Source organism: Arthrobotrys flagrans, assembly GCF_004000055.1.
Source record: "Arthrobotrys flagrans strain CBS H-5679 chromosome Unknown unitig_3, whole genome shotgun sequence".
NCBI classification, from domain to species: domain Eukaryota; kingdom Fungi; phylum Ascomycota; class Orbiliomycetes; order Orbiliales; family Orbiliaceae; genus Arthrobotrys; species Arthrobotrys flagrans.
In genome coordinates this window covers 5,847,188-5,873,596 of record NW_027137547.1, presented here as the reverse complement: position 1 = coordinate 5,873,596, position 26,409 = coordinate 5,847,188, and the positions used below count along the sequence as shown (strand labels likewise).

The window sequence follows — 26,409 nt, the reverse complement described above, 5'->3', positions numbered from 1 at the left end:
TCTTGTCTCAAACAAACTTTTTTTTTTTCTTTTATAATATTATCTAAGAAAAAAAGGAAAGCCGTGTCTTGCACAAAAACTTCAACCACGAAGTTGTTTTTCACGATAACCAGACTATCAGAAATGACTGTGGCTGCCACGACTTAGCTCTGTATCATTCAATTCCCCATTCTTTCGCTATTCTAGGCAGTCTAAGATGTCTCCTTTTTTCTGTTTCATATCCGATAAGAAAAGTGAACTCTTTTGGGTACCAAATATGAAGGCAAAATAGAAGATGGTGTGTACATAGTAGGTAGCGCTACCAAAAATTTGGATTTGTGGTTGGACAAACACCAAAAAACCCTTGTCATGGGAGTTCCCGAGACTCTTATGCGCCCTTGCTGTTGCCATGGGGCTTGTCAAAACTCTGAATTCCATTTCTTGTAAAAGATTAAGGGTTGTAATAGCCTGAGCTGCAAAAGAAATGAAAGCTCTAAAATAACGTGGACCCCTCGAGGGTATAATAAACATGGGTTTAAAGATATGATACATTTGAGGGCTTTGCATCACCAGAACCCATGAGTTGGAATGGTTGGGATCATGTGTGTGTTTATCAGCTCTTCACAGCTGGATAGCCACTGATGAAACTTAAACTTCTGTATGATTCTCCATTGTCCTTTGCGATACAGTAGCAAATAGCAGATATGCTTTGATTTGCATAATTCCGTCCCAGAGAAGCCAGTTTAGTGCGGGGGAAGATGAAAATAGAATTTTAAGGAAAACCGATCGATGGCTTCTGCGCCTCAACATCCACGGAAATGCGCGGCTAGGAAATAGTCTGAATTTCAACAAAACCGCGAAGGTTTTTATGCGTTTTGATATGCAAATCAGTGAAGGGTATTCAGGGAAATTGTGACATGCAGGTCACATATTCACCAATTAACATGTCGAAACAGAACCTACAAAAAGGGGGAGCTTGGCCACAACAGGCCCGTAATGAAACCAAGTGTTCTAAGGAAAGAAACACAAAATAGCAGCAAACCAAGAACACCAAAACGGAAGGGATCCGGATTTAGGAAAGAAGTCAATTAATATATGCTAGGAGCCTAAAGTTCAGATACTCCTTCAAGATGTCGACAATGAAATATATATAAAAAATTGTAATCAGGTACCGGGTACAGGTATCCACCGATAAACGATGTAGGAAGGATATTGCCGCATCGCCCACATGCAACCGCCACCCAAAAGGGCACTCCTACATGGTATAAGTGCAGTTCACCAGCAAGAACGGCAGGATTTACCTTTGCATCGTCGCTGTTCCCGTTGTCACCAAACCCGACAGGAATTCTAACGTACTGATGAAGCACACCCTCCTGTTCAGGATGCCACTATGATCAGACTTCTGTGAAAGTTTCGGTTCTTGGAATCAGGAGCTCTTTCAGGGCGGGAGATGGATTGTTATACGGGCCAACAAACAGATTCCTGTTGACTGCTAGGGTGCCCTCGAGGGATTCAGCTGCACAATTTCAAATTATAGCTTTGCAGTAGTTTATGGTATTTGACGGCACATTCTCAATAACCTTTTTTGCATCGTGGACCCGTGCGACTTCTTAAGCAGCTTGTCGTCATTTCTACATTCCCGGATGCAGGGCGTAACGCATGCAACTGGTGAAGTGACGAGAACTTAAAACGCGCAATCTGCGAGATGGACTTTCAAGATATAAACGATGGGCCGGCTTACGAGTAACGAATAGTACAGTTCCACATCGTTTGCAGAACGTTCGAGATTGACTCCTCCCCGTGTTGTCTCCTGTCCCGATGGTGTAGTAGTAGTAGTAGTAGTAGAAGTAGTAGGTAGATGATTCGACGTTACGTGCCTCGCGGACCTGAGGTTCGACCTCTAGATTCTGTGAAACAATCCCAGTTCACGATTTTGCTAATGCATACCGCTTGCAGCGATAGAGCAAACATTAAAAAGTGATTGTGGGGTTGGACAGCCCATACTAACGGTAAGGAATATATAGAAGAAACTTGATGATATCGCCTGAGAATCCTTGCAATGACCCGCTCCCGGGATGGGCTCCTTAATGTAACTTTCCAGTCTGGACAGAAGCAGTAACCAATCAAAGGTCCCACTTAATTGGCGGCAGCAGCTTCCACTGAAACTGGACTGCTTGTCGCGTCTGGTTGATCTAATGTACCAGCATCGTGGTTTGTAGCCGAATTCGAAACCTGTCGTCGCGCGGAACGTTCAGCTGACGGCGGTGCAGCATTCTCGGTTGGACCCGCCACGGGCTGCTGCTCGGCCGCGTCATCCTCAGTAGGGCCCTCCGAGGTCCTTCGCCGCTGGGTCATTGTACACGTTTAACCTTACTGTACGGCATTGGGAGTGAAAGTCGTATTTGGTCCAGCACGGCAGAACAAGAGAGCAATGATCGCAACGACCAAAGATAATAGCTCCAAAAACGAAATTTCAAAACTTTTCCGCCATCACCATTGTCCGGTTTGGGTCTTTGGGCCGGGAACGTGGCGAAAAAACTCCCAAACCTTTTCTCCCATGGCGATGGATGGCTTAATATGGTATTTTGTACTACCCCGATTAGGCGCCTGACCTCACGTCATACTTAGCTAGTAGGAGATTTCACAAAAACCAACGGGATGAGGGTTTAATCCTGGGACTGACAGCGGCCAGACGATTGCTTCGCGGCCGATGTCTACTGGCTTAAGCAGTTGAAGGAACCCCTGCATTGGAACTTTTTCGTACGACAGACCTACCGAGACAATGGGGCTGATGTTATAAATGCTGTATACTATGGACGTGCCAAAGATCCAAGCGAGCGAGGTCAAAGCGTCCGGCCCTTCTTGACCCCGAAATATTGCAACACTGTTCGGTTTTCCAACTTGCCATTGTGTTTTTACCTTTGGATGTTCAAATTCTCAACAATAGCCATTTTTCAGTTATTGTTCCCCACAATATAAGAATGGGGTATGGCTCCCAGAGGTCTCGAGACATAATCGTAGGAGAGTTTATAAAAAGCCCATTATCACCTGTTGACAAGTTTCTCGAGTTTACTCGCAGCCACACTTGGGTCGGGCGCCGGATGCCTGATTGATAAATCCTAGGTACTTATTGTTTGCACTAAACCCCGTGTGCCGATAACTTGATGCACGGATACCATTTTCATCAACTTTGAGATTTTCAACAGTACTAAGCAAAAATATTAAGAGTTTATTGCCTATATCACCGATGCTCCACACTCCTCGGAGTTTGCGAGAAACTGTTCCTTCCGGACCAAGACTAGACTGCGCAACTCCTTTGGCTGCGATGCAATGCAGAACACCGACTTTTGCATTCATACATCTCGAGAGAACTAATGACCCCTTACCTTTTGGGTTTCTATAGCTAAAGCACAACTGAAACGAGAATAGTTGTGAATATCAAGAAGCGGACTAAGCAAGTTTATAGCGAGCGTTGCAAGCTTTGGACGAATAGTTTATTTGTATATAGCCCCGAGAATAATCTGCTCGATGAGTGGAAACAATGTATGGCAGTATGCAGCTACCCCCAGAATTTCGAACGATCTAATCGGCCGCAGAGCGGGAATCGATCGAAAGGAAACTTATTATCTAGCTCAGGAGGCCGTGCACGCAATAGGGCCGGCATGGCTAGTTAGCGGTTACTTCCAAATTCGGTCCCGGCCACCATAGTAAGTGCCTAGAATATTTTGTAACCCACCCGGGTCTGAGTACGAGACAATCGAAATGCGGGATCACGCACTGTGGGATTTGGGAGTATATAAATGAGCTAGGAACTCCCACAAACAGCTCAATATCAGATTTCGAAAACCGAAAGGCTTCGTACCTTCACAGCCCTTATATCACCACGAACCTAGACTGCCGTCAATATATTAACTACTATTATTCAATATTATACCTTCACTTCTCTCTTTAGCGTATAGATCTCTGTTACCTGAAGTGACATATATTGCTTAGAGAGTATTGCTAACATGGGCTAGTAGCGTTATTGTCACCCCACGTAGGAATTTTTGCTATATAGCTTAGTACCTTCTCGAAATCGATCGGCCTATCGTCTAGATACCTTAACAATGCATCGCTCTATTGCGCCACCTTTTGTTTGCCAAAGCGAACCCGTTCAAGTACCTACAAACGCTACCGTGAGTATATGCCGATACCCTCATATCTATAAGCTCGGTGTTTTAAACTCACATACTACCCGGATCTAGATCCCCGGCCACTTTTGTCCCACTTGCAAATCTAATGGGGTCGAGACCGTCGTAATCAATGGCACCACCTGCCCCGTATGCGGAACCGAAGTTGATGTGAACAAACCGAGGATGCGAGTTTAGAGTGGTCTCGCAGTAGATTGGATGATGTTTCGGAGTTTACCGGCAGGCTTACGGCTTTTCCTAAGTTTCTTTCCTTTGGTTGCGTATCTAATATTTGTTAGTCTTTGCTATAATTATCCTTGGAGTTCGGTTATAAGAAAAGAGAGGCGATAACTTGCGTGTATATTAGACAGCTTCTTCACGAAAAGCTACCAATCAGATATCCTTTGATTCCCCAAAAGTCTTGGGTTGCAGGTCAGCTTATTCTCGTTTCCGTTATTTCCTGTTTGTAATAAGATCAAACAAGGCCCCATTTCAAGAGGTTAACACCCAATGATCGAGTCGCCCGTAGCGAAGATGATACTACACCCTGAGCTTTGATTATTCGAACCACCACAACTTTTCTTGGCTGCATACTAGGCAAATTGTTCCGGTTTGGTATCTGTCACACAGCATCAGAATTCTCAAGGTTATTCCTGCCATATCGAACATTAAGGAGTAATTTGTAGTTAGCATTGGGAGAAAACAGTGCGAGGTTGGATCAAGCGAAACAAGCTTCCGTGCGCATCTAGCATCCTTGTTTCCATTTCTACATAATATGCATGCGTCTGCTGGGTCTTTCGCTTCACCTCCTCGGAACATTTAAGCGAGCATACCCTAATCCTTTGCTGCAAGCCTAGGACCACGGCGTCGGGCCCACCCTTTTTTCCTGCCAGGCATGCAGTCTAGAACTCGTATTTGTGTTGACGCACAGCTGTGGCTTGCGATATATCACATTTTTGACGGTCCATACAGCCATAAAGCTTTTAGTGTCGAGTCATATCCAGCCAGTAAATTGAGAAGCCTTTCGCTTGACTTAGGATTTAGCTTCATCCCCAACCGCTGTCTAGCTAATTCCTTCCTCTCATGACGTCTATAGAAATGCCCCTTTTTCTAGGACACCCATGCTCATATCAGATCGAGCAGACGTTCACCATGATCATTATGAGTCAGGCCAGCTTGGTACTTGCAAGAAGGCTAGGTTGTATTGACTATCCCCTAAAAGACCAAGGTTATCACGCACTTTGCGAAGATCGGCTCCCGGCAGATCTAGCTTCATATGGACCCTTGTCAAGCTGAAGTTTGCGCCCCAGCGTCCTTTAGCTGCATTAGTTTCATCAGAATCTGCAGATATCAGATGCCGCTAGTCTTAGTAAGTCACCACCCGGGGTACCAAGTGTTTGTGTAACTCGTACACTCACCATCATCGGTTAGCAACTCCTCATGCCAAGGTATATCCACAGGGTATTAGTCCTAGCGTAGAGATCTTAGTCTAACCACCTGAGATATGCTGATGGAATCCTGGCATGCATTCACACCCCAGTCGAGCCGATCGAGATGCCTCGCCTAAGACGTCTTAGTTAAGCATCTTAGCTTAGCATATTACTATAACTTGTTCCGAGTGGTAGCTTCAACAGTCTGGAAGCCTTCTGGGCTAGGTTGCTATAGCTGGTATCATGATATAGTTCATGTAGCTGGTGTATGTATGGATGTATGCTGTATGTATGTGATGATGTAAATGATGCAGAAGCAGTGTGTGAATTTGGATGCAGCAACACCGCATATGTAGGCTATGACCTCGCCATCCTGCTGCATACCGCACCTCTCCTCTCGCATCTAGTACCTTCATCGCAACCACCACCTACTAGCCACCACCATCATCACCATAACCACGTACCCATCCACCACGACATCATTAATTCGCAGTCATGTCTTCAGGTAGCGATACGGAAAGCATCAATGCTTGCCGGGATGTTGATTCTCCTATTCTTTCTCGCTCCCCCCTTTCCTCCTGTTCATGCTCCTACTCATCAACATCTACCTCCTCGAAACTTCACAAAAACACCACATATTCCGTCTAATAACCCTATCGATAAACTCAAGTGTTGCCGTCATTCGAAGGCCCCTCCAAAAGTACCTTCAAGAGCACCTCCAATTCCGATTCCGATTCTGATTCCAGCACCAACTCCAAAGGGATACTGTCTCATAGGTGGTATCGTTATGCCTCCATATTCCTGCAGTGACCCGTCCTACGGGCCAGAAAGCAAGGCTCCAGGATACATCGTTGAAGAGCTGTAAGTTGCAGTGGTTTTCCGAGCCCATTACGTTCCCGAACTAACTATTACAGTGTCTTCCAATCCAGTGGGTCTGCTGGAGAAGGTCATACTCCTGTAGTTCATCTTCCTGAGAATGTCCCACCTCCAATTCTACTCTCGGAGACGGGCTATCCAATGGGAATTGCAGGTCCGGATGGCTCTCCAGCTTGGGCAAAGCCTACGGCTTCTCACAGACCTCCCAAGCATGAGCACGGACATGAACATGGTCGTCACAAGAATGTTCATCGTCCTAATCATCATAATCATCCGCCTGCAGGTTTCCAACCCGGCCCGGAGTACCTTATTCCTATGGGGACTCCTGTTCCTAACCCATATAGCCCTGTATTCATCTTCCTACCAAGGATCATCCCTTGCAGGCCAGTTGGAAATCCAGTCCACATTGTTGACTATGATGATTTGGACACTATCCAGGGTGACAAGCTCAGCCACCAAGGAAGTCGTACCGTCTTTGAAGATCTAAACAGCGAATACGCGCGCATGAAGCTCCGAGCCGAACAAGACGAGAGAGCCAGAATTGAAGAAATCGAAAGGAACCAAGCTCTCCGAAATGCTCACCAAAAGGAATATGAAAAGAAAGCCTGGTTGAATGCTATGGGTGTGAAGGAAGCGCAACGTTACGTTGACGCAAGCAGCTCTGCTCATCACGCCGCTGCATATGATGAAGAAAGAGTTCTCAACATCCATGTCCGCCAACCATGCGACAAGTGTCAAGAACCTGTCACTATCGAGACTGTCCATCAACGCTTCTCATCCCATGATAGCACCCAGGGAATCCGTATTAACCTTGACAGTCCCGCTCAAAAGCCCAACGAGGAATTTCTTTGTGAGGAGTGTAAAATTGCAAAAGCAGAAGAAAAGAAGAACAGCGATCTTGTGCGCAAGTTGGTTCGACAAGTCGTCACCGAAGCTAGTAATTTACTAATTCCCAAATCATGTTTTTTTTGATCAGGCTTCTGACTTGGCATCACTACACAGACACTATCGAGAAGGCCAAATATAATCAGTCGAGCCTTAGCATCACTTCTCCCCGTAGTCGTGGAACCATTCACGACGAGTACTCTGAGCCCATAGATCCAAGAGTTGCACTTAAAGAATCTTTGTTACACCATGGCAGAAAGAAACCCACCCGTTTCGAGAATATGCCTGAAGACACGGTAAGCACCTTAATACAACCGTTCGTAGCACACGAACTTCAAAGAGGAGCTCCATCAGCCGAGGAGATAGAGTGTAATGATCATTGAACTCAATCTAACATTTCGGTGATCTTAGGACCCCTCCAACTCAAACCTCCGTGCCCGTCATTCGAAGCACCATTTCCATGGTCGTACCGAGTTAAATATGTCAAACGTCTACCAAGACGAAAGCGACAGTAAATATCCATCTCCAAAAGAAGCTCGGGTCACACAATCCAAGTCCCGTACAAGGTTGAGCGACCGTCTCAGCCGTAGCGTTTTAGCTGCCCTCGACAAGGAGCACTTTGTCAACAATGACAATATTCACATCATCTCTTCCAAGGACACCGAAGATGACGGAGAAGAAGAGGTCATCGTTATCCGTCGTTCCCGTCGCCATAATGACAAAGTCAAGAACAACGGAAGCCGTAGCCATTCAACCCTCGTCAAGTCTGCTACGGAAATCCCAAAAGAGGCTCTTGAAGCCATTACTCGTCCTCTCGCTAATCAGCTCGGCCTTTTCCCTCCTAAAGCTGACAGCTTCTACGAATCTGCCAATTTGCGAAAGAATGCTAAAGGAAAATATCAAGAATCCAAGTCCGATTCAGACACCTACGGCTATTCTGCTTTTCTTAGAAAGCACCAACGTTCGACTACTCAGACCCACCAGCGCTACACCTACAATAGGATCAACCATACCGGCCGAGGAACTCATGGCCATACGACCACCCACCATGAACACCATCGCCACCACCGTCGAGAGCGCATCGTCGACGACGATGACGAAAACCACCCAAACTATCAAAGACGTCGTCACACTAATCCTGACGATGACCCACGCGGGTCTTCTAACAATGCTGCGGGTGGTTTCTTTTCTGGCTGGGGTTTGTTCCGCAAAGCCACCTTTTAGCTTGACACTCTACTCATCCAGCCTTGGTTATTTTGCTCGACTTACGATTCGTTCTCTTTCTATCAGACTGAGTCTATTGTCTGCCCATTTGAACAACATTCTCCCGTGCAGCCTGGTTTACGGGGCAATACGCAAAGTCCCGTTTCGCAACATCACTGAAATATTATTTTCCCATCCCCATCCCATTCTGGCCCTCCCTTACTAACCACCTTCACGGATAACACTTCGCATACGCCCCTTGAACTAAATACACTATACTAACGTCCCGGATATTACCCATCTGGCGCATTGGTACACCCAACACAACCTTACAACATCTGCTCGACCCATGCATCCTACAATCAATTCTATCTACTGCCTATTAATTTAAGCAAGGAAAGTATTGATGGTATACCATAGCTAGACCAGGTTATTTCCGACTACCCCAATAAAACCCCATAAAATCCTTAATATCTGTGCCATATGTTCCCATGATGTAATTATTCTGTTTGGGTCCCACATTATTGTTGTGTTTCTGTTTATAACTTTTGGTTGTTTCTTCTTCTGCTTCTTGCTACTTTCTGTCTTCTATCCCCCCAACTTTTTTGTTTTGTCGGTTTCTTCAGCGGTTTTATGATAGATTTGCATGATACCCGGAGTGCTTTGTTCTTGGGAGATGCCCGTGTATTGCATTGGAGTTTAGTCTTATTTCCTTCTTTACATTCTTTCCGTTCTTGCTTCATCTTTTGTGTTTCTTCTGTTTGCGGTAGGTTTTCATGATACCCAGAGTGCTTTGTTTTTAGAAATACCCATTGTTTTTATTGGTGTTTAGTCTACCGTACCACCTTTCCATCTCACGGCTCTTTGAAGCTACTCATTGATAAATTACCCTACATTTTTCATTCCTATAGATCAATTTCTCTAGATCATCTACACTCATCTAAAGCACCACTTATATACATTAATATATCCGTAATCTCTATCAAACAGTAGTGAAAAAGATAAAGGGTGTGTATCTGTGTAAAAGGGAACGGTGCAGTGTGATGTATCAGAAAAGAAAACGGCAAGAATCTGTGATTATCTTGTCAATTGAATGCCCAAATAACTGAGATCTCAAAGAGAAAAATAAGACAAGTCTAGAAGAGAAACGTCCAAAGCTCATCGTTAGAATTATTGTCATCGTCGAAGAAAGAAGGAAGGAAGGGGAAAAATACTAAAAGACCGATTCGATGTTCAAACAGTCAGAAGAAAGATCCCCAAAAAGGAACGACCAATCAACCAATAACTCGACGGCATCATATTCATTGTCCTCCTTAACCTCCCTCATCGTCCTAGAAACCCTACGTTTCTCAACTCCCTTTCTGATTTCACCAACGTCCTTGCTGACTTCACCATCAGCGCCTTCTCCAGTCTTATTATTCTCCTCATTACCCCCATCAATACTGTTAACATCGCAAAGCTCGCAGTCACTAACGCATTCATACTCACTGCTATCTTCAAGACCGTCGAGGAATTTAGGCCCGAACGACTGTTCAAGGTCCGTAATAGCTCGACGAGGAAGAGGAATGGTACCGAGCATGGTGTTGATGTACATCGTGATCGCAGCGTTTGAGAGTTGACGAGTTGAGAGATCGCCGATTGGTTCGGAACCTAGAGTTGAAGTTCCGCTGACGGTGCGAAGGTATGGTGGATAGAACGGACCAGAAGTACCCGAGACGGTACTTGAGGCACTCGGATTGTTGTTTGTTTTCCTGCTAGACCTGTCCAGCAGTACTCCATCAATTGATGAAAGAGATGAGGAGCAGCGGGGGCATTGGGGACCTCAGGGGCTCGAGACATGATCAGACGGATGGTGCTGTATGGAGTCGTTCGGTCAAAGACAGCTTCGGCACGGTATTCACGAAGACGGTTTCGCTGACTACCGGTCGTAGAGCTTGATGTTGAGTTTTCGAGGGAAGGACGGTTGGAGAGGGGTGATTGGGAACGGGTGGAGCGGTTTGAGTGGGTGGAGCGGACTCCGGAGAGGGATTCAGAGATGATGATCTTCTGGCGAAGACGGAGACTGTCGGATGGAGTGGACTGGATATATAGTATATATTAGCATTAGTGTACATAGAGAGAGGACCAGACGGTAGAGATGATGATGTTGGAGATGGTGGGGATGGTCGTAGCGAAGGGGTTAGGAGGGGAGCTATCTTCGCGTTTATATTTCTGAAGAGAAGCTATCGGCACAGTATACATGCAACTCACGCGTCAAAGTCAAAGAGAACAACGATATAACTTACCATTTTGAATGCAAAAGATTACTTTTGAAGTAGTTAATCTCTTGAATTGAGGTTTTGAGACTCAAAAGACAAGATCGAAGAAGCAAAACGACAAATGCTTTGGGGGACAATGTCGTTGTACTGAACTGAGTGAGGAGAAGAGGTTTTGGATTTTACTTATGAGTCCTTAGCTGCGGGAATACATTATATACTGTATATTCCTACCTGGGGAATCAATCATGTATAATGGCCCATATAGGAAGAGGGCTGCACGGCAACGCATCTTTTTGGCCTATTTTGTTGCATTTTTTGGTGACGGTTTGATTGACCCACGAGATAGACATGATGGACGCGATGCGGACTGGGCAAGGTGATATGAGATGAGGGACATGGAATTACCACGAGGTCCTTTCAAAAGATAGTAATAATATAATATCAACTTCTATCCATCCCAATGTGGTCCGGTATCAACCTCTTCGGGCTGGCAACAGTCGGGCTGATACTCCTAGCAAGATAACCTACATTTTATGTTATTTCGAATTCAATCATTTCAGAAAGCTGAGAGGAGTGGTCAATATAAACCAATTCATATTTCAGGCCATCCCGCCTCCCCGCACCCCTCTACACTGCCCGCTCCGTCAGCGAAAAAGATATAAGCGCCTACGCCTCCGTCAACAGAGTCCGTCTCGAAACCCTCTGGGGCTCCTTTGTAGTCTTCCAAACTGCCATCGAATCCCACTCGATCGGTCTCGATCCTACACAAAATAATAATCTAGTCCCTACATAAAACTTATTTGGAGTTAAAAGTATATTCGGAGAAAATGATTCAAAACCTGTACCGACGTTGTTGGGGCTGGTAGCTGGTGCTAAAGCCCAGGTTGAGAGCCTTATTAATCAGATAACTGAGTTGGAGGGTGAATATCCGTTAATCAAAGATGCGGGTCTTGATACTGCTGTCCTGGATATCACGGACCAACAGCCAACAGGTGGCGTAAGCCTTAACACAGCCCTTCTAGACATAACCGAAAGCCAAAACCCTCCACTTCTAGATGTAACAGAAAATCAAAACCAAAATTCAACAGGCCTGAACGTTGGCTTCATAGATTTCGGAGACGACGCCGTAGATATCGATTTAGATGTAAACCTAAACGACCAAGCACTCCTAGACGTATTAGTCTACTCCTTCCCACCCTTCGTTATCGCCAGTAACATGGCCAACGCCCTCGAAGCCCTTTATACCGCCCTAACCGCTATAGAAGATCTAAAAGCCGACGTACAACCAGACTCCTTCAACCTTCGTAAAAATGGCAACTCGACGGATTTCCCATCAGCGTCTGGAAAACCCTTGACATATACTACCATCGTATTAAACACCTCCAAGACGCCTGCATGCGAGATAAATGTAGCTTTAGAAAGGGATTCGTGAATTGGGTGTTTAACTGGCGTACGCAAGGTCCTGTTACACCGGGTTTTAGGGGAGTGATAGATATTGCTAATAAATTGGATTTGGAAGAAGGGAATATGGATTTGGCGGTGGCTATTAGTGAGGCCATGGAAGGGTATGAACAGGCATTGTATAAAGCTTTTGAGTTTATGTTTTTGGATGTTCCGAAAGAGTTGAAGAATACGAAGGTTGATGGGTTTAGAGAGGAGTTGATGATGATTTATAATTATATGGCAGTGTATGAGGAGCATTTAAGGATGGTGGCGGCGAGTATTAAAGTGCTCGATGAGGAGTGGGGGGAGCTATAATATTAATCCACACTTCCTTCAACTTGACTTCGGCAAAAGATGAAAATGCATTAATGGTGTGTTGCGTGGTGTTTTACAGAGGGAGCTTACCCAATTCAAATTTCGGCACCTTCTACCGACATCTCCACCCAAGCATTGGCGCCCGCATTGGCAAGCGGGGTTTCAGCCGTATCCTCATCATGCCATCTAAGTGTATGACCGTAGTATCAATTTGCATTGAAAACCCGACTATGTAATGTGGGAAAATTCGCATGTTTTGCCCAAACTCAGGTGGCCGGATGGGAAAAACTTTCGTCAGCGTTCGGACTTAACCCCTGTTTTCCAAGCGCATGGCCGTCGGCGAACCAGCCGATTGATATAAATAGCTCCATTGGAAATGTGGCTTATATAAGAATAACAACGTATTGCCGGTTTGTATTCTTTTCAACTTCACATCTTCAGTCTTTCTTCGTACCCCCCTTGGATTTTGAAGATTGAATCCAGCTTCTTCTTTCAGTTTCTGTCCCATAACGGCCAGATTTCCCTATTCAAGAAGCTCTCCCCAACAGGTAACGTAACCAACACATTCCCTGAAATTTCCCCACCTTCCCCCTCAACCCCACTAGACTACAGTACGTATACTAGATACTATCCAGTACGATACAGTACAGTTCATGACAATACCATGTGTCTTTACGCTTTGATGCACTCTTTCCCACGTGTTCTACTTCCTTCGTAATATACCAAATCCATACTAACTTCATATCCCAGGTCGTACGCGTGTGTATTACCAAGTAGCCTAGAAAACCATGGCCACACCCGCCTCCTCCAGCCACATCGGTGGGGGCCTCGCCTCAACCTCCCAATCCCTTAAACCCCTCGAAGTCACCTCCGAAGCCTTCACCCAATCCTTGATTGAAATCCATAAACTCGTTGCCCCTCATACTCCCTACCAAGAATGGGAAGCATCCTTTCGTTCACCCTCAAACAGCATTATTCTCCCACCACCAGCAAGAGATTTGGATCTTAGCTTCCCATTGAATAATTACTTCATTAGTTCTAGTCATAATACTTATCTTGTCGACCATCAGTTGTATGGCAAGGCGACGGTGCAGGGGTATATTAATGTGCTCGAGAGGGGGTGTAGATGTGTAGAGATCGATTGTTGGGATGGGGATGATGGGGAACCGAAGGTTTTTATATTCCTCTCTCTTTTATATATAATCCATACATAAATCGGGATACTAACGATGGTATTATACAGGTCGACCACGGCTGGACCTTGACAGAAGCCATAACTTTCAAATCCGTCTGCGAAACCATCGCAAAACATGCATTCATCCACTCCGACCTCCCACTAATGATAAGTCTAGAATGCCACACCAGTATCGAACAACAAGAAAAGATGGTAGCAATAATGAAAGATTGTTTTGGGGATAAGCTCCTCGAAACCGAACTCGCAGATTGGAATGTCGTTGAAAAGAAACTCCCGCCGCCGGGATTACTCAAAAACAAGATTCTCGTTAAGGTGAGTTTTATTCTCCCTATAAAAGATTTATCAATCCGTGTTCGAAATTCCGTTTGAAAGGGGGTTTGATATGCTTAAATTTTACCTACAACCGACGCTTTGGGGTATATACAATACTCAAAGACAATCTTCAAACAGGTCAAATACCTTCCACCGGATGCCCAACCCGGTGCGCCGATCCAAGAACTCACCACCCAAACCACAAACATCTCCATCGAAGAAGAAGAATCAGAAGGCGATTCAGAGGTCAAAACGAAAGCCCCGAAAGTAAAAATCTGCCGTGCTTTATCCTCCCTAGGTGTCTACTCCTCAGCCATGACATTCCCAAATACCTTCGACCACCCTTCCGCCACCCGTCCAAATCACATCTTCAGCTTTTCTGAAAAGAAGTTTAATAAACTACATGAAGAACAAGCGGATACCTTATTCACGCATAACAGACATTACCTCGCTAGAATCTACCCGCACGGTCTAAGAATCTCTTCATCAAACCTCAACCCCCAAGAATTCTGGCGTAGAGGCGCACAGCTAGTCGCCCTAAACTGGCAAAAGGTGGACAAAGGCATAACCTTCAACGAAGCAATGTTCGCCAACACCGGCGGTTACGTCCTAAAACCCGACCCCCACCTTGCAAACCTCCCAACCCCACGTTCAATCTCCTCCCTCAAAAAGGACGTCCGTCTAAAGATCGTCGTTCTAGCCGGTCAATCCCTCCCCCTCCCAAAGGGTGACACAGACCCCAAAGGTTTCCAACCTTATGTCAAAGTCGTACTTCACTTATCACAAACGATTAAACAAAAGAATAAGATAAAACATGGGAAAGGGGTGAACCTTAGATGGGAGAAGAAGAATGTGTTGGATTTTGATGTTAAGGGGGTGGTGCCGGAGTTGACATTCGCGAGGTTTAAGATTTATGATGATGAGTTTGGGAAAGATGATAAGAGTGCTTGGGCTTGTGTTAGGCTGGATAGGTTGAAGACAGGATATGGATACTTGAGGTTGTTTGATATGAAAGGCAGGGAGACGAATGGTGTTTTACTACTTCATATTGAGAAGTCGGTGGAGTAAGTGTGATACATACGGGACTATTCACCCAGTGTCTTTTGTAAAATAATAGCCCTTTGCATGTTTTCTTTTCTTTTTTGGTTCAAAAATGTTCCGAAAATCTAGCAAAGAATACGTCATTGCATTGAATAGCATTTGTTTTTTCAGTAGCATAGTATACAGAGTATACAATGCACCAACTATTACATGAATCTCGCAGATTTTATCATTTATTCTACATTTTCAGTTAAGGGATACCGTACGGGGCTTCGAAGAGCTTCAGGGATTGTTTTTAGGTTTTAAGGCGCCCTAGAAATTAAAAGTTCAAGGCATCTTAATGACTTTGCAAGCTGTTTTGAAGCGGGTGAATATTTTCCTTTCTAGAAAACCCTCAATTTCCCCTACGGCACTTGGGTATCGGAGCCGCCTGATTAATTGACGGACCCTTAGGTCTATAGATCTAGCGAAGATCAATTACAAATCCTAGTATCTATGCCACTGCATTAGCATATTAAGCCGTGAACACCTACACAATGAAGAGGTCAGTAAACAGATCAGCAGATCTATAGATGTAGGTTGGCACCTAGGCAACCCAGGTACCTACTAGGTAGTCGAGGATAGAAAGGTAGCATTAGCTTATAAAATTTCGCAATTAATAGTACACAGATCTACAGGCCGTATAGTATGCCTGGCCCGCTAGACTGTTCTGTTCCTTACGCAGGGACTTTGTTGATGAATGTGAAAAATGATAAATATATTTTAAATTTGATATAACTATATTTCATTGAATAATTTAATTTACAGTGATTGAGTCTCAACGGAATGGTCTGTGCATCTCGATGCTGAATAATCCCTTCCTTTGTGCACATTTGTGAAGTCTGGTGACGAGACAACCTTTGCGAAGCTTGAATAACCAGGCGCAGAGCTTGGGCTATTCTCGCGGCGCAAACGTCTAGGTACGAGACTGGGAATAACCTTTGCCTCAAGAGCGCCTGGATTCGCCTAACACTGAGCTTGAAGAACTTTGTGTATAGAAAAACATCCTATAGAAATCACGCCTTGTGGAGCGTGGAAACTGGCGCAGTGAAACCGTACATGTTTAGTTCGGTATTGCCCTGTCGCCCTACCACTAGCAAGGCGCTCCACAGTTCTATATGAAGAGGGCCCAGAGCTATCCGTCTGCCCAGCCAGCTACCTATCATGATCTCACGTTCGTAGCCTGAAAGGCTCTTAAACCGATACTAGTAGGCGTATACGAACGATCACAATGCATCAGAACTAGAAGCCTACGTGTACCCATTCTGCCGAATCTCTTCGATCCACGATCAACCTCGTAAAGGATCCATCCATCCTAATTGTATGCAGTAGTAAGTTAGCTCACTAAGAGCCGCATCCTTATATAGTCGCGACAACTTTAACCGAGGAACCAAAAGCCCTGCCGCACAAAATGGGTCGTAGTCTCCCCTGGTCCGGAGCATGGTTCAAGGTCAGCACAGCCCCATAGCTATGACCAACCGCGCTTTTTGTTCTACGCAAAGCTCATGCTCAATGCATGTTACAGATAGATAGCGGGCCATATTAGTGGAGCATGTACAAATGATGTATGTAGTTTGCAATCATGGAAGGTGTTGTCATCATCGAGCTCAATCATAATCAGATGAGAGCTCCCGAGTTGGGTTGATGATAATGAGCCGCAAATGGAACAAGTTATCTCCTTTGACTGATATGATATCAACACTTCACATGCGTTTTATAGCTTTGGCTAGCTGTCTCCAGACGATATCATTCATAGATAGCTGCTATAGCTAACTAGCAAAACGCCGAAAGTATCTCATCCTCGGCGTTTTTTCTCATGCTGCTTTTCTGATCCTTCGTAATAATATTACGATCATTATTACGATCATTATTACGATCATTAACAAAAAAAGGTGAGACTCGGAATCTTGTGGTCTCGTATCCCAGCAGCCAAACGTAATAACCATCGTCATCGCCATCGGAACGGAACACTTCATCAAGCATGTCCCCCATGAAACAGTTTCGATATGTTCTACGAACTTATCCCTTTTCTCCCTTTTATTTACTCTTTTTGTCAAATTATGTGTCTACCGGGGTATTCTCGCGGAGGAAGAGACAACTATTCTTGCGTTTCTCGCGTTTTAGATATGCCTGCGTTGTCTCGTTTGCAAGGCAAGACCTCCTGACGAGCTTGTGCAGATGATGATATAGCGGGGAGGGGAGAGAAGAGGAGAGATGTGGGGCCGCTCGGTGGCTTCTTCGCCTAGAAAGGCTTCGTCTACTCTTCTTTCAAATCACAAAAAGGCATGACACTTTCGTTCTTACCAGGATCTGGCCCCACGCCATCTATATCGTCCGTTGTACCGAAGTTTTGAGGGGCTCTTTCTCTCTCTCTCTCGTCATCATTGAGTTTGAAGGAAGCGCCGCCATTGTAACACTCGAGCACTTGTAATAAGCAATAAAAGGAAGCAAAAACCAATGAGGATGTGAGATTACCGAAGTATCTGGCGGAGGATGTCCTTGAAGCTGCAATGCTAAGCTAATGCAAAGAAAAGAAAAAAGGGAAGGAAGCTACATACCTGTGGAAGTTCTGCGACAACAGCGCAAACTACGCCAACCGGCGCCGGATACCAAAATACCAATGAACTGGCCCTGGATCTCGAAAGCGAGGGTCTGTATGCGAGTATGTGGTGTTCTTCTGCATCGCACTTCGGGGTGCATAGATGGCCCGCAAAATGTATGAAATTTAAGCTGCATCTGCAAGGTTTTTTGTGACTATTAACGACGGTAATGTAAATATCCTCTTGGTGCTAGTTGACAGGGTCCAGGGTGGTTTTTTTGAGCGTTTTCGAAATTTCAGCCCATGAAAGTTGATAGCGAGATTATGACTTTGCTTCTATAGATCGCGGAATTGTCATTGCATATCTAATATGTGGATAAGTATGTCAACTTGAGTCGGTTCTGATCGATTGCAGCTGGAGATAGAGCTACTAGCTGTAGAGCTAGAGCTCGAGCTCGAGCTCTCCGTTTTTCCAGTTATCTATCAATGCAACAGATGTAACAGAAATCTCGAGCTAGAAAGCTGTAATTTCAGAGGAAAAAGTAGCGAGCAAGATGGTGTGCCCGGAAATAACACTGGCGGTTCAACTAGCCGCAGAGTTTCGAACTTCAGGCATTATTTGCCCTTTTTTAACTTTTTCGTTTCAACCACGCAGGGAGAGGAGAGGCGAAACAACAGCCCATACTGTGTACGGAGTATGGTTGCAATCATATCTGTGCGAAAAGCTGGGCATTTTCTTTTCATTCCTTTATTTCCTTTTTCCCACGATCTAGTTCTTCGATCCCGTCGAGAACAATCTCTAATCGGCTTGATTCCCCAAATCAGCCCCGGAAATGCATGTCCTCTCCTCTCTTTCCCCCTCTTTTCTTTTCTTTTCTCCAAGGAGAGACATATGTCTCATAATCAAGAGATTGTTGGCCTCACTCGATTCCTTGGTGGGGTTATACGATTGCAAGTTAAGTATGGTGTGTAATATATATGCGCAGAAGTGCAGAACGCCGGGCGGCCAGGTTTGATGGTGGGCGCCGAACAGAGGGAAGTGGCAAAATAGGAGAGCTGAGAAACAACCCACAAACCGAAAATTGGGTGTTGGACCGAGCCGCAGAGCCTCAGATGTGCAAGGTATGTGCGACGGAAATGCAAACAGGTTCAGATGATGCAAAATTTGGGAGGTGCGCCCGCCCGTGCAGGAAATGCGATTATGATGGTATCATGATCGTAAAAATTTGTGAGGAAATTCCGAAAAGGATAACTCTCGTGTGATTCAATTCATTTCTGTGTACTACATACATGAGGATTTTTTTTTGTCCAACCTCGGGATTCCTCGAACATAGTAGTAGCTTGCTGCAATTAATATATTGCGCGATAGCAAAGAGAAGAATAAAAAATAAAAAATAAAAATCAGAATACCATGACGCCAGTAACTTGAAACCGAAAAGTTCTGCGCCTTCAAGGAAACAAAAAAATCCCAACAAAAATCCCTAGATATTCAAATGTCCATCCCATGTTTATAACAAAAATTATTCCGTAAGCCCAATTTATTCCCATCGCAATGCCATAAAAAGTCAGTCAAGGTCGTAAGATAAGAGTGGTAAGGGGAGTATAGGTAATCATGATCAAAAAAACAACGGCAGTGAAATATACAAGTGAGGTAGGAAGGCTATAGGTAAAAACAAAAAAATAAAGATAATAATAACTAAGCGAGGATGGTACGTTTAGAAAGCATCTGCCTGCTCCTGTTTAATCTGCCTTGCACTCGAGGACTCGCTCGACGAGGCATAGGAGTGCTTCCTGTTCCCTCTGCTTAAAGACGCTTCAGAGTCGATGTCCATAGCATCGCCAACGTTCTTGAAGATCTTATTCTCTTTCATCCAAGCGATAAGATCTGGATCATCGCGATAGTTACCATTTGAATTTCTTACATTCTCATCATTAGTTTGGTAGTGAAGGCAAACATGGTCGATGAGCTCCGTCCATGTCTTATCACCTTCTTCAAAGGTTACGGAGCAGAATCCACAGGTCATCCGCTGCGGTGGACGACGTAATTCCTCGCAGCGACGTTTGGCTTCTCTCATTTCCTTCTTCCAGGCGATAAGTTCTGGGTCACCTGGTCTGCGGTCGTTAACGTTGGAAATGGCGTGCATCCGCTCCAAGTGCTTCATAAAAAGATCACCACGGTTGAAGGCTGTTTTGGCTTTATTCTTTTCAACGCAGTCTTGGTGGTCGCAGATGTATCTGTATAGGAAAAGATGTTGGGTTGCGATATGTCTTTTCCATTCGTTGCGGGCACCGAAACGTTGGTTGCAACCCACGAAGCCGAAGATGCAGAGGTAGGGCTTCGTATGTTGTGTTTCGATGTGTTTTCTATTTCTATTTTATTAGCAGGGGCATTTAGTCAGGGAGTTCAGAGAGGGACAACATACTTAAGCTCAGACTTGTTCTTGAAGCGAATGTTTTCAGTCTTGCAGGCGTCTTCTTCGCAATAGTGGAATGGTATCTTTTTCTTATAAGTCTTTGGTCGGTTGCTTGATCTTGTAAGTTGGTCGTCGCTGCTAGAGGAACTTCTGCGTCTCTCGATCTTTCTTTTGGAGATGGGTGATAGTGGTGTTCTTGATAGAATCCTGGAAGGCCTAGAGGCGCCGTTATTGGAGCCTCTTGAGGAACTCTGCGAGTTTGTTCGGCCGTCGCTTTGTGACTGTGAACGAGTGACTGGTACTCTGTTGGCCCAACTATTGCTATCGTGGAAGTTTGGTAGTGCGGGTTGTGGATAGTATTGTGCGTCAGGCGAGTATGAATCCTGGTCAAAGTCTGCGTCTTGGATTGTATTTGTAAATTGGAATTCAAATTTAATCGCGGGCTCGTACATATCCGCGTTTTGAAAGTTTAGTGTAAGATTCGGGTCGATGACTTCGGAGGACTTGTATGTATAAGAAGCAGATTCACAGGGTGAGACCGCTGTGTCTGGGAAGGGCATTCCTATAGAGTTGGATCGGTAACTGGACATGACGGGACTACCTTGACTCCAAGGAGCCGCGAAGCCGCGTCCAGAACCGCTGCTGTCTGTGGAAGAGCTCCGTTGGTCGTCGTCCCGAATTGAAGAATGCCATGACGATCCTGTGTCTCCGTCTGGTGGGCTATAGGTAAGGCCTGGCATAGCATTCAGTCCTGAATAGGTATTAACTGGATCCGGTATGAGGCCCATCGGTAATGGGTTTTCTTCGGCGTGAAACCGATCAATTGGGTATTGTAATGAATGCTGAAGTGGTAGAGGAAGTTTATGTTCACCGATGTCAATGATGCGTGTCCGGGAGGGGGGGTTAAAGTTTGAGGAGTACCCTTGCTGCCAGAAAGCGGACGACGGGGTTTCCATTGTTTGAAAAAAAAAAAAGGAAAAAAAGAGAGAGAGAGAGAAGAAGAAGTTTTAGGATAGGTAAACTCTAGAGGTTATATGATAAATATCAGCGCACTGATCTTTTCTTGTAAGCTTTGCTTGTCAAGTAAGATTTCCTAACAATCATTGAAAACCCGATTGTTTATAGATCTGAGCTGAGGCGATTCTTTTTGCGTGACCACTCTCATGTTCAAAAAACTATCAAATGAATCCAAATTCCGGGGTATGTACGTACTGCTATCAAAACCTGTGCCGGTTTGCTAAACTAAGATCAAGACCGCCGGCCCAGAAGCGAGGTCAGTGCTGCCTGCACGCACAGGGTTTGATTGTCTATGATTAAACGAAGATGAGATAACAATATGTGGCACGGCAGATCAAGTCGGATAGTATAGAAAATAGAAGACTAGATGATTGCTTAAGGTGCTCGACAAAACGGAAGCCGATTGAAGGTCAGGAGGGCAGTATCTTATAGACATTTTTAGTTCTGCAGCGTTGGTTAGATATGTGGGAGGTTCAATCAACATGGCACAACTTCGGACCCACCACCTCGAAATAAGTGGTAATATGTCCTAACTTGAGCGCCCCACGATACCTCTCGGGGCGCAAGGACTAAATTGGTCTTTTGTGCTCTCTATCTTTTTTTTTTTTTTTTTGTTTTTTATTTTGTCGGATTGGGTGTGGAGTTTCCTTGCAGATATGCAAACGCCATGCATAGAGTACAAGTTCGGTCGACAATCGGGTGCCAAAGTCGTTATTGGCGGTCCCAACGAGTAAGAAATACCTGCGAGGAAAACGGGAGGAGCTTGGAGCCATCCCAGGGACAGGATGCGGCTAAATCAGTGGATCGTTGTATGAGTTAATGCGTGCGCAGCAGCAGCAGCAGGCACTTGGAGAAGCCATCTTCTAGTTAGCCTGCTGACGTCGCTCGCAAGTGCGACCCATTCGCCAGCTTCGAGTTTTGGGGTCGAACTAAACTAGGCCCGAAATGTGGTATTCGCGGAGGCTTGCCTCTCTATCCAACACCTTCAATAGTTTGTGCGACATGGGGACGACAAAAGTATCCCCAACCGGCAACCAGCGAATACCAGCGCTGTGCTGTATTCGCAGCTAAGCTAAGGACAAATGTCGAGCTCATTGCTGCACTGCTGATAGTATACTGATAACTTTAGTCAGCTTTTTGGCTAAGTCTCGAAACAGGACTTCAGCGACTGGGCCATAGCTAGAAACATAGCCGCTCGAGGTGGAAAAAGCCGTCCTTCTGATAGCAGTTCGCCCATTTAGGATTGTTTGGACTTACCGACAGGGATTTGGCTGAGGCAGGTAGTACATACTATGACACAGTAGTACAATTTTCAGGATCCGCTGAATGGTCTGATGGACCCTTCCCAATCCGGGCATAGGAGCCTCAACCTCCAGCCCACGGCCCTCCGGCGGCGGGCTTTTCAGGCTGCAAACCGAGCTTCATTAGTTCAGCTATGGACAGGGAGGAGCCCCCAGAATGGTGGAGGCAAATATGTATCTGCAACTTGATTCTAGCTCCAATGCGGCAAACATTTGATTGTTCAAAAGACTTGGAAAATTCTCTCATCGATTTTGAAGGCTTTGAAAAGGTTTTTTTATAATACAAGGGGAACAAAACTGAGGGTGGAAAGAAGTTCGAAAAAATAGGACATTCCCCTCCGCCTCTCTCGTCAGCGGACTAAACTAAACAAAAAAAAAAACTGAATTCTACGCGAAGCTAACTAAGCCGTTCTCTGTCATTTTTCGCGGCGTAGGGTTTGCCTTGTTTCGCGGGTGCCTGGACCCAGAAACATCGTCGATCGTAGACTCTGCAGGCCCTGGCAAGCTTAACTGTCCCGCCAGATTCAAAACCGAGTGCAGTGACAAATGGCTTGCGGCGGGAAACTGTCCAATCAGCGACTCTTTTTTTTTTAAGCCGCAGCCAAGCATACAAGTAACCCTGCTTTGGTCAGATGAACAGCCTGCCCTTCCATTTCAGCCAAACCCAGCAAACAGGTGTGTGGGTTCCGAAATCACCTCATGCATAATCCCGAAACGATATCAGTATCAAAAATTGTTTGCATCTGTATAATGTAATTTAAATATTTTCCCCGGGGCCGGGTATATCGGCGTTGATAAGTTATATCGCTCTTGACTTGTAAGCTGCAAGGTTTTTTTTTTTTTTTTTTTGTCTTGCTCAAGGACCCCTTCGGTGATGAACGGAAAGAGGCACAGCAAATGCAAAATCGAGCGGTTCCTCGATCAAATAGCTGCCTGTAGTTTGTGCGATCATGGAAAATCCAGTGGAATATATGGTCCATGTATTCGAACATATCGGTTGTATAGAAAAGGCGAACAAAAGTACACGGCATAACCCATCAGGGCGGGACGTCTAAAAATCCCTAAAATGCGAGCTGTAATAACCGACATTATGCAGATGGCGGTCTGGCGGAGTCAAAATCGTTCACCAAAACAATTGTTCCAGCGCCCCATTCCACAATTCGCAAATGTGGTTCTTTTTTTAGATACGACCTCCAACACGCATTTCCGGGCGCAAGAAAGATTTGAGATCGAATTAAGGACGGTCCTAGCTCAAATAACCGATAACGGGTGACAGCTACAACAGCTTGCAGGAGGAATGGTGTAGGGCAATTGGATAAAACGGCAAGGGCAATTTATTCTTACGTACTGCCCAGGAATTTGGGACCTGGGGAATCTTAATCGTCGGATCCCTGGGCGATTCGATTTGGAACCTATGCAAGACCTACCATCTACTTGGCTTCGCAAATCTAGTCGGCGGACTAAAGGTGCATCTACCATGCATGTGGAAATCACCAGATCTGTTTCATGAAAGGGCAAGATGTATCATTAACTGCAGAATTGAACCATCGATTAAGTCCCAACGTGTGACTTCTTTTACTCACAGACCCACTTCAACTCATCTTAAGGCATCGCATGCATGCATCCGTCGATATAGCTAGGTACCATTAATCGATTCCATGCAATCAAAGTGGTTCATGTTTGCTGAACCCAAGGCCGTCATGGACTTTACACATTTGGTACAGGGCGTTAATTTATCTTATACAAATGCACTTCACCCGGCCGGAATTCTCCCTTGCGGGAACGTTGAATCATGTTAATATGTTTAGTACTATAGATAACCCGTAGTTTGTAGACGGCGAATATTTGCACCTAGTCTCCCTTACGATATGTTGAAGGTATCCTTGACCTTTACCCCCGGTGAGCCAATCATACAATTTGTGACTGAAATTGAACTAGGCACTGTATAAAGGAAAAGTTAAACTAGATGTGGCCAATGGTCTGTATACGCCTGAACAGCCTAAGGCTGCATTTGTATCTTCCGAAGATAACAAACCTACCATTCAACCCGTCTAAGTCCGTCATTGCTTGGGGTACCTAGATACCTAAGCCACTTGGTCCCGCATATAGAATGACTAGCTATAGCGGAACAAAACCGCTAGTGAAACAATAAGGGAGAAAATTCTTGTCGACCCACCGAAATCCTTGATATAGACGGCACGCCTGCAGGCTAACAAGTAGTCTTAAACGCTTATTCCTTTGCCCCAGAAGATATAACATTATTGGCTATCATGGCGGTGAACAGGTGGACGAATCTTAAAAAGGATAGGTACTACAAGGGGGGTCGAAATATCGGTACTGAAAATTGCACCATCTTGTGTACACATGATCACCTCGCCGAAAATTAATCCTGGCTACCGTCTTGTCAAAAATATGACTATCCTGAAGAGAGGGCCTAGGGCAAAACGGAGGCACAGTTAATCAGTTGAATGATATACCAGTCATCGTAAGCGATCTTTGCACTCATCCATCAGACCACGTCAACTTTGTGCAAGATTTCAAGGTTAACTTATCTATTAATCTGCCCTGTCAATATGTCTAGCCAATCGCGCTTGTATTGGAGCTCTTATAGCCACACCAAGGATTTTGTGGTGGCCAGTTCTGCGACCAACTTGACTAAAAAACTACAGATCGGAATTGTCATTTGAAATGCGTGCATATTGTTAGTTACCTATATCAGTATGCGGAGAGCTCAATTTAGACTAACTCCTAGAGCTTACCGTCACCATCACTAGTATTGATTTGATATATATATAAGACCAATGCAGAATTCCCCACATCCCACATTTCCTGTGCCAAAGCAGAGACCTAGCAAAGTAGGGTTAGATTTGGATAAAAGGCTGATATGAAGATCTTTGATAGTATACGTATACGTATACGCGTAAGTTTAACTGCAGGCCCTATGCAGATCCGCAGGATTAAATAGCTTAGCTAGCTATAGCTAGAGCGAGCTGTGCCAATGCTAGCAAAAAATAGTATCCAATATCTAAAATTTGGTGTCGCAACCTGGGGATTAGACTACGTCGCAATTGAATACAATAAATATGCCAGCCTGTACAGCTGTCCTAAGGATATCACCACTGATACTCGCTAGGATATCCGAGTGAGACGCTGCCACTGATAACTTGTTAAAGCTCTGATTTATACAGATGATTACCCGAAACACTTCTTAAATTTCATTTTTATCAATCGACTATAGTGTTGATCATTCCTGGTCCAACATGCAACAAGCAAGTTAGCGAGGAAAATAGTAGCGGACTGAGACACCACATCTCAGTCCGTCTTGGTCTTGGACGTATACCTAGACCTTGAAGAGGAAGAGTGTCCCTCTCTTATCTTCTTGTGAGTACTTTCATACTTTTATCGGTCACTGGTGGGACGGTATTGGTTGTTACTTGTACAATTGTACATGGATATCTGGTCTCTACACTCTGAGGTATTAAGTACGTAGACGTTAGTATCGCTAATACTTACGTTCTCTAGTTCGAATAAGAACCATGTTTGCACTATCGTATTCAATTTAGATTTCCAACGAGCGTAAGAGACCCTCCGGTCTCTACTCCGTTAAAATTTAGGGCGATGGGACTATATCTTTAAATACAGTGCTAGCGTCTAGCGTCCAGCCTCGAGACTAGGAGTAGCTATCGATGCTAGACCGCGAATTCGTCTCTACCGGTCGCCGCGTCGCCTTGAGCTCCCGATGACCCTATCTACCGACCTATCGACATCGATAACGCTACAGGTTTTCGCTATACCAAATAGGCGGTATTGGTACTTGGAGTTTGTCCCCGACAATGACATGGTATAGCCGCATAATATCGCAGCTCGATTGACAAATATATAAGTAAACTTGCATATGAAGATACCTCAATAGCCTAGAAATATGCATGGGCACTTCCTTACTCATGTCTCGTGGAAATTCTAAAGATGATGACCCAGGGAAGGTTGTCAGTA

General features: G+C 44.9%; 6 protein-coding genes across 7 annotated transcripts; 2 read left to right on the top strand and 4 right to left on the bottom strand.

The window, feature by feature from the left end:
* Window positions 1-1,528: 1,528 nt before the first annotated feature.
* On the bottom strand, window positions 1,529-2,334 carry DFL_003065 (uncharacterized protein; the record flags this gene model as incomplete). Its single annotated transcript, XM_067631949.1, has 3 exons — window positions 1,529-1,644; window positions 1,721-1,879; window positions 2,181-2,334. 3 exons carry the CDS (start codon window positions 2,332-2,334, stop codon window positions 1,529-1,531), a joined length of 429 nt encoding a protein of 142 aa, XP_067494445.1.
* Window positions 2,335-6,116: 3,782 nt separating this feature from the next.
* DFL_003064 (uncharacterized protein) lies at window positions 6,117-8,563 on the top strand (the record flags this gene model as incomplete). The annotated part of the gene is made up of 4 exons (XM_067631948.1): window positions 6,117-6,439; window positions 6,493-7,391; window positions 7,457-7,635; window positions 7,751-8,563. The coding sequence occupies 4 exons, from the start codon at window positions 6,117-6,119 to the stop codon at window positions 8,561-8,563; spliced, it is 2,214 nt and encodes a 737-aa protein (XP_067494444.1).
* Window positions 8,564-9,755: 1,192 nt separating this feature from the next.
* DFL_003063 (uncharacterized protein) lies at window positions 9,756-10,136 on the bottom strand (the record flags this gene model as incomplete). Its single annotated transcript, XM_067631947.1, has 1 exon — window positions 9,756-10,136. The coding sequence occupies one exon, from the start codon at window positions 10,134-10,136 to the stop codon at window positions 9,756-9,758; it is 381 nt and encodes a 126-aa protein (XP_067494443.1).
* Window positions 10,137-10,192: 56 nt separating this feature from the next.
* On the bottom strand, window positions 10,193-10,830 carry DFL_003062 (uncharacterized protein; the record flags this gene model as incomplete). Its single annotated transcript, XM_067631946.1, has 2 exons — window positions 10,193-10,621; window positions 10,828-10,830. The coding sequence occupies 2 exons, from the start codon at window positions 10,828-10,830 to the stop codon at window positions 10,193-10,195; spliced, it is 432 nt and encodes a 143-aa protein (XP_067494442.1).
* A 2,516-nt stretch (window positions 10,831-13,346) lies between these two features.
* Window positions 13,347-15,133, top strand: DFL_003061 (uncharacterized protein; the record flags this gene model as incomplete). Its single annotated transcript, XM_067631945.1, has 3 exons — window positions 13,347-13,730; window positions 13,802-14,065; window positions 14,204-15,133. 3 exons carry the CDS (start codon window positions 13,347-13,349, stop codon window positions 15,131-15,133), a joined length of 1,578 nt encoding a protein of 525 aa, XP_067494441.1.
* Window positions 15,134-19,399: 4,266 nt separating this feature from the next.
* DFL_003060 (uncharacterized protein) lies at window positions 19,400-21,054 on the bottom strand (the record flags this gene model as incomplete). 2 transcript variants are annotated; one of them, XM_067631943.1, is made up of 2 exons in its annotated part: window positions 19,400-20,054; window positions 20,108-21,054. In XM_067631943.1, the coding sequence occupies 2 exons, from the start codon at window positions 21,052-21,054 to the stop codon at window positions 19,400-19,402; spliced, it is 1,602 nt and encodes a 533-aa protein (XP_067494439.1). The 2 variants fall into 2 exon arrangements, with proteins under 2 accessions (XP_067494439.1, XP_067494440.1); XM_067631944.1 differs by having other exon boundaries at window positions 19,400-20,048.
* Between the last annotated feature and the right edge of the window lie 5,355 nt (window positions 21,055-26,409).